At 32.7% G+C, this 17,009-nt stretch overlaps 3 protein-coding genes across 3 annotated transcripts in view; all 3 read left to right on the forward strand.

The window, feature by feature from the left end:
• The window catches only part of LOC106756940 (TMV resistance protein N-like), an 8,659-nt gene extending 5,638 nt beyond the window's left edge, over positions 1-3,021 (forward strand). The window contains exons 3-6 of the mRNA XM_014639538.2: positions 2-711; positions 832-1,122; positions 1,210-2,240; positions 2,349-3,021. Of these exons, the coding sequence (XP_014495024.1) occupies positions 2-711; positions 832-1,122; positions 1,210-2,240; positions 2,349-2,529 (2,213 nt within the window). The 3' untranslated portion in view covers positions 2,530-3,021. The remainder of the gene's footprint in view (position 1; positions 712-831; positions 1,123-1,209; positions 2,241-2,348) is intronic.
• Positions 3,022-3,514: 493 nt separating this feature from the next.
• On the forward strand, positions 3,515-3,904 carry LOC106756949. Its single transcript, XM_014639546.1, has one exon. The coding sequence runs from the start codon at positions 3,515-3,517 to the stop codon at positions 3,902-3,904; it is 390 nt and encodes a 129-aa protein (XP_014495032.1).
• A 4,870-nt stretch (positions 3,905-8,774) lies between these two features.
• LOC106769223 lies at positions 8,775-11,124 on the forward strand. The gene is made up of 4 exons (XM_014654751.2): positions 8,775-9,116; positions 9,288-9,347; positions 10,504-10,601; positions 10,896-11,124. The coding sequence occupies exons 1-4, from the start codon at positions 8,922-8,924 to the stop codon at positions 10,933-10,935; spliced, it is 393 nt and encodes a 130-aa protein (XP_014510237.1). The 5' UTR covers positions 8,775-8,921; the 3' UTR covers positions 10,936-11,124.
• The last annotated feature ends 5,885 nt before the right edge of the window (positions 11,125-17,009 follow it).

Raw genomic sequence — 17,009 nt, forward strand, 5'->3', positions numbered from 1 at the left:
CTTCGTAGAAAGAAAGTTCTCTTGATTCTAGATGATGTTGACAACAGAAAGCAGTTACAAGCATTTGCTGGAAGATCTGATTGGTTTGGTCCTGGCAGCAGANTTATCATTACCACTCGGNACGAACAGCTGCTAAAATCTCATGAGATTNAAAGAACTTANGNGGTGNAGGAATTGAATGAGAATGATTCTCTTCAATTGCTTGTATGGAATGCTTTCAAAAGGGAAAAAGTTGATCCAAGGTACGAGGACGTGTTGAAACGTGTAGTAACTTATGCTTGTGGTCTTCCATTGGCTATAGAAGTAATAGGTTCCAACTTGGTTGGAAAAAGTGTAGAAGAATGGGAGTCGGCGATAGAACATTACAAAAGAATTCCAAATGGTGAAATTCTAGAGATACTTAAAGTAAGCTTTGATGGTTTGGGGGAAGAAGAAAAAAATGTCTTTCTTGACATCGCCTGTTGCTTCAAAGGAAGTAGTTTGAAAGAAGTTGAAAGTATACTTAGTGTTCTTTATGATAACAACATGAAACATCATATTGGGGTGTTGGTTGAAAAATCTCTCATAAAAGTTTGGGGTGAAATTGAAATGCACGATTTGATTGAGGACATGGGTAGACATATTGACCGGCAAAAGTCACCCGAAGAGCCAGGGAAGCGCAGGAGATTATGGTTAGGGAAAGATATCATTGATGTTTTAAAACACAACAAGGTAAGTAAGCTTCGTCGATGACTGATATGCTTTCTTAATTAGCTTGATTTAATATTTTTATGTCATTTGTTCATATTATAGAATTTTTTGCATTCGTGAATTTAACTTTTGCATTAACAGGGAACTAGCAAAACTGAAATCATATGCCTGAATTTGTCTATATCTGAGAAAGAAGAAATGATAGAATGGAATGCCAACGCCTTCAGAAGTATGAAAAACCTTAAAATACTGATCATTAGAAATGGTAAATTTTCCAAAGGTCCCAATTATTTTCCGGAAAGTTTGAGAGTACTGGAATGGCATGGATATCCTTCAAATTGTTTACCATCAAATTTTGATTCTAGCAAACTTGTGACTTGCATGTTACCTCACAGTCATTTTACGTCATTTGGATTCCTTGGCTCATCAAAGGCAAGCTTAAAGAGTGTTTTTCTCATCTTGTAAATTATTAAAAACAATATGATATCTCAACTTGTTTTCTCTTTATTTTCTTTGCAGAAGTTCGAGAATCTAACTGTCTTGAATTTTGATGGGTGCAAATTTTTAACACAGACACCCGATATGTCTGTTCTCGGAAATTTGGAGGAAGTTTCATTTAACTGGTGTGAGAATTTAGTTGCAGTTCACGACTCAATTGGTTTTATGAATAAACTTAAAATATTGCATGCGCAACATTGCATCAAGCTTATGAGTTTTCCACCTCTCAACTTGCCCACTCTTAAAAGCCTAGAACTTTCATTTTGTTCCAATCTTGAGAAATTTCCAGAAATACTAGGAAAGATGGAAAAGATAAGGGTACTTGAATTGGAGGGGCTTCCCATTAAAGAATTGCCACCATCCTTTCAAAATCTTATTGGTCTCGAAGAGTTATACTTGTTATGTAAAAATGTTCACTTATCAAGTATCATTGCCACGATGCCTAACTTGTATTATTTTGATTCTACTAATTCAAAGGGGTGGCAATGGGTAAAATCAGAAGATGCTGAAGATAACGTAGGCTCAATGGTTCCTTCAAAGGTAGATTTGTTTTCGGCCTTGTCTTGCATCCTGGATGATAACTTCTTTTCAACAGGTTTCAAAGGTAGATGCACGTACGATGTGTTCCTCAGCTTTAGAGGGAAAGACACGCGTTATGGTTTCATAGATAATCTCTACCAAGCTCTCTGTAACATGGGAATTCACCCTTTCACCGATAAGGAACTTTCAAAAGGAGAGGAAATAGTACCAGCACTTCAGAAAGCAATTGCAGAGTCTAGGATTGCCATCGTTGTGTTCTCTCACGACTATGCTTCTTCCTCTTTCTGCTTGGATGAACTTGCAACCATCCTTCACCACAAGAGTAAAGGGCTGTTGGTTATACCGGTGTTTTATAATGTGTATCCTTCTTATGTCAGACGTCAGAAAGGTAGCTATGAAGAAGCATTCGCTAACCATCAAGAGAGGTTCAAAGGGCAGGAGGAGAAGTTACATGAATGGAAAATGGCTCTGCGTCAAGTTGCTGACTTGTCTGGCTATTACTTCACAGATGGGTACCCACCTTACCAATCATTTTATTTCATTGAAAATTAGTATACGTATCGAAGACATGGATACAATGCTTCTAGTTTAGCTTAATTACACTTTAATGTTTGGAACAGGGATGAATACCACCAGTACGAGTTTATTCAGAGAATTGTTGAACGGGTTTCCAGGGTGATTAGTGGTAGTGCTTTAGATGTTGCGAATAACCCAGTTGGCCTACTGTCACAGGTGGTGAAAGTCAAGAAACTTTTGGATGTTGGATCGGATGATGTTGTCCACATGATAGGGATCCTTTGAATGGGTGGGTTAGGAAAAAAAATAATTTCTGTAGCAGTTTATAATTCGATTGCTTGGAGAGAAGAACATCAACTTAGCATGTATGCAAAGAGCAATTTCAGTGATACAGCAAAGGCTTCGTAGAAAGATGATGTTGACAACAGAAAGCAGTTACAAGTATTTGTTGGAAGATCTGATTGGTTTGGTCCCGGCAGCAGAGTGATCATTACTACTCGGGACAGATCGCTGCTAAATTCACATGACATTGAAAGAATTTATGAGATGAAGGAATTGAATAATAATGATTCTCTTCAATTGCTTATATGGAATGCTTTCAAAAGGGAAAAAGTTGATCCAAGTTACGAGGACGTGTTGAAACGCGTAGTAACTTATGCTTATGGTTTCCCATTGGCTTTAGAAGTAATAGGTGTTAGGATAAAGTGTTTTTGTTAGTCAATTCAGTTTATTATTTTAATTTTGTTTATTATTAATGCTTGTTAGTCTTCCACGTTATAGGGGTTGTTGAAACGTGGATACTTAATTTTCTCTAGTTTGTTGTGAAAGGCTTATATAAGCCTCCTTGCATTAATAAAGTGGATGAACTCTTCTACTGCAATTCTGTGAGCATTAGTTCAGTATCCAACAAAGTTGGTATCAAAGCTTTGAAAGAAGCCTGATATAGTGCAAGAGCAAAAATACAAGTGTGAGATACATGGCAGCTGAGGCAAATAATTTGTACAAACCCCATTCCCAAATTTGATGGGGACTATGATCATTGAAGTCTTCTCATGGAAAGTCTCTTGAGGTTGAAAGAGTATTAGAACATGGTAAAATCAGGTTACAAAGAGCCTAAAGAGGAAGAAAGTCTTTCAGCGACACAAAGGAAAGCATTAGGCGAGATGAGGTTGAAAGATTTAAAGGCTAAAAACTATCTTTTCAAGCTATTGTCAAATCTATTTTGAAAACCATCACTCAGAAGGAGACTTCCAAACAACTGTTGGATTCAATGAAAATCAAATGTCAAGGAAATGTAAAGGTGCAACATGCTCAACTTCAAAGGCTTGGGAAGGCCTTTGAGCTTTTGGAGATGAAGGTGGGAGAGATGGTGACAGACTATATCGCAAGAGTCATGGTGGTGGCTATTGACACGAGAAATTGTGGAGAAGACATGACAGATACTAAAATTGTTGAAAAGATTATGCGAACTCTCACGAAGAACTATGACTACATTGTGTGTTCTATCAAAGAAGCACAAGACACCGACAAGCTTACAATTGATGTACTCCAAAGCTCTCTTCTTGTTCATGAACAAAAGCTATTACGGAGAAAAGGAGGGGATGAGCAAGCTTTGAAGATTACATATGATGACACAACAAGTGGAAGAGGACGAGGATGAGGCTGCGGGAGAGGAAGAGGTCGAAGTAGATTATTTAACAAAGCAACCATTGAATGCTTTAATTGCCACCAATTGGGGCACTTTCCATATGAGTGTCCAAACTGGGAGAAGGCAGTCCATTACAAGAAACTAGATGAAGAAGAGGAGCAATTACTAATGGTGTATATTGAAGAAAATAATGCAGAGTAAGATAATATTTGGTTCATTGATAATGGCTGCAACAATCACATGACCGACAACAAAAAATGGTTTCACAAGATGGATGAGAAATTTTCACATTCAATAAAGCTGGGAAATGATATAAGTATGATAGTACGTGGCAAAGGAGACATCAAACTTCAAGTGCACGAAAGAACACATGTAATAAGTGATGTGTTATATGTTCTTGAGTTTCATAGTAATTTATAGAGTGTTGGTCAATTACAAGACAGAGGCATCACTACTTCAATTTAGAATGAAGAATGTCAAATTTATGATATAGAGAAAGGTCTTATTATTTCCACTCTCATGTTGGCAAATAGGATGTTTTATGTCCTTGCTTTTACTGTGTTGTCACATTGCTTGCAAGGAACTTCACAAGAACTTGCTCATTTATGGCATCGAAGGTATGACCATTTGAGTTACAAAGGTATAAGAATACTACAAAATGGAAAGATAGTGAAAGTTTTGCCGCAATTTCAGCCTTCTACAGAGGTATGCACCAATTGTCTAGTGGGAAAGCAAAGTAGAGAGTCAATGTCAAAGAAAAGTAGTTGGAGAGCTTCTCAACATTTTGAATTGATACACACGAACTTATGTGGCCCAATTTCCCTTATCTCTAACAGTGAAAAAAGGTACCTTCTCAATTTTATAGACGATTTCAGTCGCAAGATGTAGATTTATTTTTTAAAGGAAAAGTTAGAAACCTTTGCCATGTTCGAGAGTTTTAAGAAACTTGTGGAGAATGAAAGTGGTTTACCAGAAGCAGCCAATTGGTCAACACATGTATTGAATAGGAGTCCTACTATCGCAGTTCAGTGAGTCACACCAGAGGAGAAGTAGAGTGGGATTAAGCCAAAAGTTTATTACTTCAAGATCTTTGGTTGCATCGGACACGTCCATGTTTCAGATGCTAAAAGAATCACACTTGGTGGTAAAAGTCAGAAGTGTGTATTCTTTGGTATAAGCGAAGAATCAAAAGCATATCGCATGTATAATCCTATCACCAAGAAAATACTAATCATCAAGGACGTGATTTTTGAAGAAGAACCAAGCTGGGATTGGGAAAGGAATGCTAAAGAGGGTAATCTCAGCGTGCTTAATGAAGAACATGAGCAAGTGGCACAAGAAGAATTAATTCTCAAGGAAGAGAACGAACTAGTTGTAGTTTCAAGTCCGAGCTCAAGTAGTACACTCTCACCTACTCCAGTGGAACAAGTGTTTGGAATCAAGAACAGAATATATATTTAAAACATTGATTGTACATATGCAATATAAATACTGTCCAAAAGATTGTTAGTTGACATTACATTGTACATAAACCTACACATACAATACTAAATTGTTAAGTTTCTACAAGCCACTGACACTTAAAAGAAAAAAGCCCACTTTGTACATAAACATGCAATAATCACTACAATTTTAAGGCCTCCCTGAACTGAATGTTGAAGCTATGTTCTATGCCCTTCTTACCAATCGTTGGAAGATTTCCTTTCTGCATCATAGCCACAGACTCATTGTAATCTATGCGTCCATCCTACATATGACAAAAATATACCTAAAATTAATCATATCTATATATTCTTTTTAAGCATCAGATTCTGACTAAAGGGTGTTCAATTTTTTAGCAAAACATTGAACATATACACAATTTCAAGGCAGGGTAATAAGTTAGAGCTTAGAGTTAGCCTATTAAACAAAATACATTATTACTATGAATATTTGATAAAGCTTTAATCATAATGCTTCAACATCCAACTTTTATTCAATCTTTTCTGATTTTACAACAGCTACCTGTATATTTTTATTCAATAAAATAAGCTTAAAAACACTTCCCCTCTCATCAAATCATATATTTCAGACTGTAGAATAAATATGTCGTCATAGAATTATTTTTTTTTTCCATAAGTGAATGAAGAAAAATAATTTTGATTTCACTAGTTCCCTGTTATAGCAAAATGCACGAATCAACCAAAAGTATATGTAAGACATTGAATAAAGTATTCAGAGAAATTTCCAAATTGTAAGAAAACGGACAACTATGATGAAAAAATTCAATAGACAGAAAAAAGGAAGAGAGACAAAACCATTCATAAATCACTCATTCACTCACCGATTTGTCTTTCAAAACTATAAATTTATAAACTAATAAAACTATAAAAGTATAAAACTATAAAACTATAAACTAATAAAACTATAAACTTATAAACTAATAAAGTTATAAAGTTATAAAGTTATAAAGTCTTTTGTTTTTTCTCTTATAACTAATAAAGTTATAAAGTTATAAAACCAATGTTGATTCCTTTTTCAGAACATTTTAGAATAAACTCGGGTTTAAACGAGATTAATGCTTTTAGCTAATATAATTTTTTATTTTTTAAAATATTTTATAATAAATTAAGTTTAAAATTCATAGAAAATTAATTATAAATAATGTAACAATAAACCTATAATTACCTTTTAGATTACCAAAGAGAAGAAAGGCTGAAATTGAGAAAAACTAAAAAAACATTCACAATTAACCGAAACGAATAATGTAAAAATAATATTTTTTACATAACAAGAAATGTAGTTGCAAAAACTATCAAAGTGCAAGTATGAATGTAAGTAGTAAAAACAATAGTTTGAGATCATTAAAAATGAATGACTTAGATCAACCCAACTTAATCAAACAAATCAATTTAAACTCCATTGTTTGGATTGGGTATAGAATTATCAAAGGTCAAAATCAAGTGAACCAACCATGATGGAAACCCATTTAGGGCAGGGTTCCATCAAACCATGTTAATTAATTACATCATTTTATAATTTATAATCTTTATTAATGAAAGTTAATAAGTGGAGAATTATTGTGTGGCTATTGTTTGCATTGACCAATATAATGAGGCAAATCAGAAAGACCGAGACAGAGATATTTTCCATTTACAGTCCCAACACGCTAACATTTATTATGGAAATTTCTAAGAACTTGAAACTTGAAGAAGACCTGTCTATCGTAGAGTAGGGCTTATGCATAGTGGTTGACTTTTGAGAGGAAGAGAGGAAAGTTTCACTGGTAATATCTACGAAGCTCTATGTGACAGTGAAGTTCACACTTTCATGGATGATGACAAACCTCAAAGCGGAGAGGAAATCACACCAGCACTTCAGAAAGCAATTGAAGAGTATAAGATCAAATACAAGATAAGAAGTATCAAACTGATCTTCAAACAGAACACTCTCAGCAGTGTAGATGATCGGAAACTCTGTAAGCTCTTCTTGAACAATTCTTGATGGGTTTCAACCTTTGAATCTTTGAATCTTCAAGAATTCTTCTTAGGACACTCCTACAATTAATACTCAATAAGAATAAGAATGTTAGAATATGAAATTGAATTCGTTAAATCTTAATGAAAGAGCCCACATGACAGTTATTTATAGGTTTTTCACAATCCTAACACAGTTTAACAGTAAATAATGTAATTTGTTATGTTTTTTCTTCTGATTTAGTAGATTTTCTAAGTCTACCAGAATTCAACTTTTAACAGATTAAACGCCGCATACAATCGATTTAACAAATTTCAACAACCAACATTGAATACAATTTGATGGTTATAACTGTCTTTGACTTGAAAGAATTTGAATTCATCGTATGAAAGTGACTTAATCAATTATACAACTTATGTAATCGGTTATGTCCAACACTTAAGCAAATTTTCATTTTCAAACTTTATTCAAATCAAATTTTCACTCTTTTGAAAATATGTATTTGCTAACTTTCTTACTTAATCGGTTATACACATTGTATAACAGATTATGTTAGAACAGTTTGTCTTCAATAAAGCTTGTGAGAGTTCTGAAACATTTTACATAACAGATTATGTTATTACCATAATAGTAACATTTAATTGATCTGCATTCACATAGCAGTCATGCTTGCCACATTTTATAGCATTCAACATCAGGCTTACATGACAAACCTCCTTGGTCTTTCCTTTTTCCATGGCCACGCTAGTTTTAGTATCTCTTTCTCTCGGACATTCAGGCTTTCTCACTGTCTCTTTCTCTCAGACATTTCTCAACTCTGATACCAGTTTGTTAGGAAAATGGCACTCTTAAAATTTTTTGAATTTACTTCTGGTGTATCTTTCATTATATAAGTTTTACAATTTATAGGAATAACATTAGGCCTTTCATCTACAAACCATGATTTTCCTAATTATTACAAATAAATAACACACTATAATGAGGCTCAAAAGAATGGATAGGTTATGTGGTCGATACTCTCTTTTTGTCTTCGATATGGTTATGTTATTCAAATCTCCAAAATTTTAACTACTTAAAAAAAATATTATAGCTCTATTCTATACTACTTTTAATTTTTTTTTTAATTTATGACTACTATCAATTCCAATATCTATTTTGATAAAAGAAAATTTTGATTTTTGAAATGTCAAAATAAAAAGATTCTTTTAAATTAACTTATAAGCTATTTTTACTATTTTTATAAACAATATGAAAGTAAAACTCCTTTGCTTTAATAATAGTATCTAGATTTAAATTTAAGGAAAATGATTCTTTAACACGCTTATTTAATAACAAATTGACGTGTCATTGTTGTTTTAAATGTTTTTTTAAAAAGATTAAAATGGGTTTTGGAGGATATTTTTGGAAAGGATTTTGGTGAAATCTGTCCGTCTTCTTCCATTCTAAATTCTCTCTCCAGGTTGTTCATTCTAAAGTCTCCCTCCACCGTTCCAAAGTCTAGTTCCACGATTTCCAACTCTAGACACATTCTCGACATGCTATCGCAATTCTCTTTCTTCACTTACGAAGTCCAATGTTTCGTTGGTGCTTTAGTTCGCCATTGACACCACCGCTATTGAAGTCAGCCATTGACGCCACCGCAATCCTCTGGCCTAAGGCCACCGTTGACGGATTATCTCGAAAGGAGTCGTTTTTTCATTGTGGTCGTTGTTCTTTCGGGAGTTGGGTGCGTTGGTCCTTCAAAATATTATTTTTTCGCTATCGAAAGGTATTTTGTATTCGCACGCGGTTGTTTCGCTTTACACTCACCATTAGTTGAAATGTTTAGGAAATGTACCAAAATAATTATTTTGCCCTTTTTTAATTTGCGTTTGTATGGTTCTGCACAATCTTCTGGTTCCTAACTTACATATTTTTTGCCCTCACTATGGCCATTCAGGCATATCTGAAGCTGCACGAGAGCTTTTTATGCAGATTGAAGGAAATCCCGAAAGGCCTGGTAAGAAATAATTCAGGTTTTTTAAACTCATGCTTCTTTGTTATTTATCAAACTGTTTCTTCATCCTCTTTCCTACGCTATTGAGGTAAGGAATTAAAAGGGGGAAGTTTTTATTCGGATGCATAAAAATGCGTTCTCCTATATTTTTCTAGTATATTTTTCTAGTACATTCTCACGTAATTTTCTATAAAAACATTTTTCTCTTAATTCCTTTTATAAGTTCAGTCTATAGAACTGAAATTGTATTTAATTTAAAAGCATTTGACTTGATTACATAAAATGAATTTCATTTTTGACAACAATTGTTTTTCGAAGTGGAAATGCAGACTCTGAGTCCTATGGACTTCTTTCTAAATGACTAGGATTTGGTTGTGAATGCTTGGACTGCAAGTATGATATTTCTCACTTCAATAGGAATATTTACTTACTATCTTTCTTTAGTAAACATAATTTTCTATTTTGATCGCTTCAGAGAATTGGGTATTCATTGAAAGTCTATTATGACAACAATATATAGGCAAACGAATATTTTGCTTCCTTAGAAAATACAGATTGTAGATACAAATATGAAGCTGGCTTGATAATCTTCTAATATTTAGAAAGAGGAGAAATGTAACAATTGGAATTGGAAAAATTGTGTGCAATATCAAAAAGTATTTCATTACTCACTCAAAAGTCGAAGGCTTTATCATAAACATGTTCAAATCTAGAATGTCAAACAAAAGCATACTAACAAGAATTTATATTAAAAAAAAAAAAAAAAAGAAACGGTATTTTTACTAGTATTAGAGCAAACATAATAACTGATTATATATAATATCTATTATATCTAATTATTTTTTATTCTAATACTGATATTATATAAGATCAAGGGGTGTTGAAAAACTCAATTAAGCATTGAAATAAAGGGTTAAAAAAATTCACAAATGGAAGATTATTTAATAAACTCATATGCGAACATTTATTTAAGTCATTAAATCATCATTGTTTCCTCTAGTATTGCATAATTTATTTTTTAGTGGCAAATAATTTCCTTCAACTTTTGAACATTCAGTACTTAGAAAGAAAATTTTCCTTGCACTTTTTGGTCTTTTTTAGCTGCCGTCTTTAAGCATTTGATTTTATAGCACCAAATTAATTCTGGTTTTTCCCACAGCTTTATAATCGCTACCCTAATCTGCACATTTATTCATATCGGCCACTCCCTTCTCTGGATTTAGTTGTGGCAAAATCATGCTCAGAATTTGTGAGAAGGTATGTACTAGTAAAAAGTTTGATTTTGATTGACTCTCTTTGTTGGATGTTAATGTATTCTCCATATAGTGATAATTGATGATTTAAAATCCTGTTTTTCTCCATTATTGATGATTAACAAAAGTCTTATTGTTTGTCTCCATTATGGATGATTAACAAAATTGTTTTACCATTGTTGAGTAATTTTATTCAAGGTTTTTCTCTTTAGTTTTTAGTAATTGTTTAATTATATAATATAATGTAAAGTAAAATTGTGTCTTGACATTAATTCTAATTCCAATATGTTCATTTCAGGAAAACTTGGCTGCGTTTAGGAAGAAATATATATATGTGACTGGATCTTGGACGACGACAACTCCGAAGAATTCAAATGCTGCAACATTTTGGAATACTATAGCATTAGAAATGTCTCCTTGGTTTAGATTCTTCTTTTATAGGAAATGAATATAAATTGTACAACATTATACTATTTAAAGTCTATTGTTTGGTTTTATGTACATGTCAACCTCTGAGATTAATAATCAATACAGCTAAACTATTCCTCATATTCATTTTCATTGTCTATGTTTTTGTTGGAGTGAGTTTATTGATTACCTTATTGGAGCTGTTGTTGAGAATTGATGTGTCCCTGGACTGATGAGGACTATGAATGAAACAATTGGTTTACTAAATTGGTTGTTATTGATTGCATGGAAGTTCTGTTGGAAAATAAACAGGGGTTTCTATTAATGTGCTGTTGTAATCAATTATAGGCACTCTGTAATTGATTGCTGGTGCAAAAACAGGAATATGTACCGAAAGTGTGGGCTGCTCCCCTGCTATGATTAAAGAGCTCCCCATTTAGGGGTTGGTACTAATTTGTTGCATAGGATTCACTGTTCATCACTTGGTAGGTAGGATTTTAAGAGCAAGGACGTTTGGTTGTACTTATAAGCCCTTGAACATAAATAGAGTGGCTGTAATCGAATACCAGTGGAAAAAGAGAAATTTGTACTAAAAGTTCAATGTTGCTCCCATGCTTTGGTAGAGATGCTCCCTAGTCTGTGCTTAGTCTTAAGTTGGTGAGATTTTTTGAAGGATGTTGAGTTAAAAGGTTAATTTTCATGATTTTCATGACCAAGGACCTGTTGCTTTAGTATAAACATGGTTAGTTAGTATTTCATACAAGTGTTGCTTTAAGGAAGAGTAGATTGACACTTATGTGCCTGTGTAATCGATTACAGAATGATTGTAATCGCTTAACAGTGGAAGAACAAAAATCTGTACTAAAAGTTCAACGTTGCTCCCATGCTTTCGTAGAGGCGCTCCCAAGTGCGTGCTTGGTCCTAAGTTGGTGATATTTTTTGAAGGATGTTGAGTTAAAAGGTTGATTTTCATGACAAAAGGACCTGTCGCTTTAGTATAGACATGGTTGGTTAGTATTTCATACAAGTGTTGTTATGAGGAAGAGTCAGATTAGCACTTATGTGCCTGTGTAATCGATTATAGAGTGGGTGTAATCGCTTACCAGTGGAAAAACCGAAATATGTACTAAAAGTTCAACGTTGCTCCCATGCTTTGGTAAAGGCGCTCCCAAGTGCGTGCTTGGTCCTAAGTTGGTGAGATTTTTTGAAGGATGTTGAGTTAAAAGGTTGATTTTCATGACCAAGGACCTGTTGCTTTAGTATAGACATGGTTGGNTTGGTCCTAAGTTGGTGAGATTTTTTGAAGGATGTTGAGTTAAAAGGTTGATTTTCATGACCAAGGACCTGTTGCTTTAGTATAGACATGGTTGGTTAGTATTTCATACAAGTGTTGTTGTGAGGAAGAGTCAGATTGGAACTTATGTGCCCATGTAAGTGATTACAGCCAGTGGAAAAACAGAAATCTGTACTAAAAGTTCAACGCTGCTCCCATGCTTTCGTAGAGGCGCTCCCAAGTGCGTGCTTAGTCCTAAGTTGGTGAGATTTTTTGAAGGATGTTGAGTTAAAAGGTTGATTTTCATTACTAAGGACCTGTTGCTTTAGTATAGACATGGTTGGTTATTATTTCATACAAGTGTTGCTGTGAGGAAGAGTCAGACTAACACTTATGTGCCTGTGTAATCGATTACAGAATGGTTGTAATCGTTTACCAGTGGAAAAATAGAAATATGTACTAAAATTTCAACGCTGCTCCCATGCTTTGGTAAAGGCGCTCCCAAGTGTGTGTTTGGTCCTAAGTTGGTGAGATTTTTTGAAGGATGTTGAGTTAAAAGGTTAATTTTCATGACCAAGGACCTGTTGCTTTAGTATAAACATGGTTGGTTAGTATTTCATACAAGTGTTGCTTTGAGGAAGAGTAGATTGGCACTTATGTGCCTGTGTAATCGATTACATAATGACTGTAATCGCTTACTAGTGCAATTGAAGAGTTTAGGATGGTCATTGTGCTCTTTCACCGTTATCCTTTTTGCAAATGTAAGATTATAAAATTATAAAATTATAAGTAAGATATCTATTTTTAAGTTTTTGAAACCTATTTTGGTATAATAAATTTTTATTTTTATTTTTTTGTTTTTTCTTCATGTTTGTGATAAGCTTAGTCAATCTGAAGAGGTGTTACAATCTTTGATAGAAAAAGATCTGTTTATTTATAAGACCAAATTACTCTTCATAGGCTAAGAAAAATGATTTATTATTTGATAGAAACAGTCTGTTTATATAGATATTTTATTATAATTTATAATAAATTTATACTTTATTATGTGTAAATTTAAACACCAAGTATTCTAAATAATTGTATGTACACAGAAATTTCGAAGAACTTTGATGAAGACCTGTCTTGTAACGTAGAGTAAGGGTTATGCATGATGTTGACTTTTGTGAGAAAACAGAAGAAAAAAAAGATAATTTTCTATGAAATTCATTCCTATAATAATTAACACTGCTGTGATATTTCCAATGTTGATCCCTTTTTAAGAACATTTTAGAATAAACTCAGTTTTTAAAAGAGATTAATACTTTTAGCAAAAATAATTTTTGATGAGAAAAAACATTGTAGAATAAGAATTTAAAAGTAAATACTTATTTTNATACTTTTAGCAAAAATAATTTTTGATGAGAAAAAACATTGTAGAATAAGAATTTAAAAGTAAATACTTATTTTATCACTAACATTGGAGATTATTTGGACAAAGATATATATGAACGCATCTTCCTTTTTCTTTTCCTTTTGACTATTATGAAGGCAATTCAAGAGTCTATGATGGCCATCACTGTGCTCTCTCATAACTATGCTTCTTCCTCCTTCTGCTTAGACTCAATAGTTATCTGTAGAGGACTCACTAAAACAAATTCAAATATAATTCGTAATTCATATGTTATTTGAATCACATTCTAGTACAAAAAAATGGACAAAGTTCCACACAAAGTTTAAAAGCAATGACAAGAGCATTTTATTAAATATTATTTAATTTTGTCAAAGATTGAAAAATGAGTATATGTTAACATGAATACGGACTCTCAAGGTTCAGTGGTCCTGCTATTTGTTAAATCTAACGCGTTGCCGTAGCCTAATTGAACACTTTTATTCCACAATTCTGTTTTTTGACCAACAAAAGATGGAAATTGATTACAGAGACTGCTATGATCGGATTTTTAGTTTGATTAGTATTCTAGACCTATATTTAAAGTTCAGATAAATTATTTTTTACTTTCTAAAATATTATTCAGTGGATAGAGTTTTAAATTGATAGAAAATTAATTATAAGCTGTGTAATAATAAATGTGTAATGTTTTTAGAGTACGTAAGTAAAAAGTAAAGAAAAATTAAGATTGAAAACAAAACTAAAAAACAAATAGTAAGTAATAAATGTGACAAAGAAACAATTATTCTAAATAAATCACATGTGTAAAAGTAAATATTTTTCATTGCTGGAAATATAGTTTCGAAAGACTATATATATATACAAGGGTTTGCTAACTTGTGTATGTTTGTTTTTCAGTTGGTACATTCTAGCAACGTGGAGTAGACAAAAATATCTTTGTATCATGAATTCTAAGTTTTACAGGATATTTTAATAATTTTCATTTTCAAAATTAAAAAAATAAAAAAAGAAACCCCCAAACCCTTACCCACCTCTCTCATTCCTCATTCCTCTCAACCCTTTCTCTTTCATCTCTTTCACTCCAACCTTTTCTCTCTCATCCTTACTCTAGCTCCAATTAAAAAAAATAAGAAACACTTGTCTTATTTTAATAATTTTCATTCTCAAAACTAAAAAAAGAAACCCCTTATTCATCTCCTTCATCCCTCTCAATCCTTTCTCTTTCATCTCTCACACTCAAACATTTTCTCTGTCATCTCTACACTAGTCCCAATTAAAATAAACTCATTATTATATAAAATGGTTAGAGGAAAAAAATACTTACATAAATAAAAAAATTAAAACACCTAATTTTTTCTTTATATAATTTTAAATAAAATTTCAAGATTTAGAATTTTTATTATTTGATTTTATCGTTGAGAATTTTCTTGTATTTTGATTTGTTTTTTCTTTAGTAAAGGAAAACAAGTTAATGAATTTCTACCAAAAAAAATTAAATGGTCACAGAGCAATGTTACTTAGTAGTATCAAAATGTAAAGGAAGGATGCTCATAAGTCTTGGTGCAAGTTGTCAGCTGTAATATATATAGTGAAGATAATGAAACTAAAGAGATTTTGAATGAACTTTTTTCGGAAGGTGAATATGTTAATGACTCAACTCTTTACAAAAGTAAATCGTTTAATAATGAGTGTTTTTTTAGTTGGGGCTAATGCAAAGATGACAAAGAAAATGTTTGAGTGAGAGAGATAAAGGAGAAAGAGAAAATGTTTGAGTGAGAGAGATAAATGAGAAAGGATTGAGAGGAATGAAGGAGGTGAGTAAGGGTTTCAGGTTTCTTTTTTTAGTTTTGAGAATGAAAATTATTAAAATAAGGCAAGTGAAAGAGATGAGAGAGAAAGGATTGAGATGAACGAGAGGTGGGTAAGGGTTTGTGTTTTTTTTTTTATTTTTTTAATTTTGAGAATGAAAATTATTAAAATACTCTTAACCTTAAAACATAGAGTTTATGATATATAAGGGTAATTTTGTCTTCTGAAACCCGGTATATATTGCTAAAATGTACCAACTGAAAAACAAGCCTACGCAAGTTAGCAAACCCCATATATATATATATATATATATATATATATATATATATATATATATATATATATATATATATATATATAAGTAATAAAATAATAGTGCAAACAAATATTTTAAAACCATTATGAATAAATGTGCATTAAATAAATTAAACTCAATCAAACAAATCAATTTAAACCGAACGGTTTGGATTGATAGAATTAACAAGGCTTAATACTTCTTTTGGTCTTCCAAAGAGGGAGAATGTTCAAACTAATTCTACTTTTTTTAAAAGTTAAAAATTATCCCTTCTGAAAAAATGGGTCAAGTTAATCCTTTTTGCTTACAGCATAAAAAATGTAACCGTGCAGCTGTCCTCCTGGACAAAACATAATGACTTGTCCAGTTTATGTGATTGCGTGGCACTATGAGGTTAAAGTTGAGAAAAAAAATATAGATTACGTGGCAATTTTATGATAGAGGTTAAAAAAAGAGGGGTTACGGTTTGGGTTCGTCGAACTTGGTTCCTGAGTTGAGGAAAGTGTTTCTGGAGATAGGAATGATTTCTTCTCAAGGGTGTTCTTCGTGTTCCAATAGATGGGACAAAAGACCTCCGTGTTCGTCCCATGGTGGTGGTGATTGGGGACTTGGTGACTGTGATGATAGAGGGAATTGAGTACTTGGTGGTGTCTGTGATGGTAGTGTTTGGTCCATTTGCAGTGTTTGGTCCATTGGCACTGAAAATAACCTAACTAGTTATTTGAAGATGAATACTAAGGAATAGTTATCCCAACCATTAGCTTACCATAAAAAGTTTCTTGACCACTTTTTTCTGACACGGAAATTTAACTCCTCCACTTCTCAAATAAATGATTTTTTTTTATAAATTTGTGATATTTCAAAATTTGGAGGATCTTAATGATTGAAGATATTGTGAAAAGTAATAATTAATAATCCTCTAAAGAAATAAAATTAATATTACATAAATGAACAGCTCAGAAATGGATGACGGATTTTAATTTGGAATGCAGAATAGAGAATCCGACTTCAGTAAGACAAAGAAGCAGATTGACTGGAGAGCTGTTTACTCCTGAATCTGAACGGTCTCAAAACTATGTGACAGGATAGTTTCATGGATAATAGTTTCTACAAAGCTATGTGATAGGAAAATTCACACTTTCATCGAAGACAAACTTCAAAGCGGAGAGGAAAGCACACCAGCACTTCAAAAAGCAATTGAAGAGTCTAGGATGTTGTGCTCTCTCACCATTATCCT

The sequence above is a fragment of the Vigna radiata genome, chromosome 1 (genome assembly GCF_000741045.1).
Source record: "Vigna radiata var. radiata cultivar VC1973A chromosome 1, Vradiata_ver6, whole genome shotgun sequence".
In the NCBI taxonomy this organism is placed as follows: Eukaryota; Viridiplantae; Streptophyta; class Magnoliopsida; order Fabales; family Fabaceae; genus Vigna; species Vigna radiata.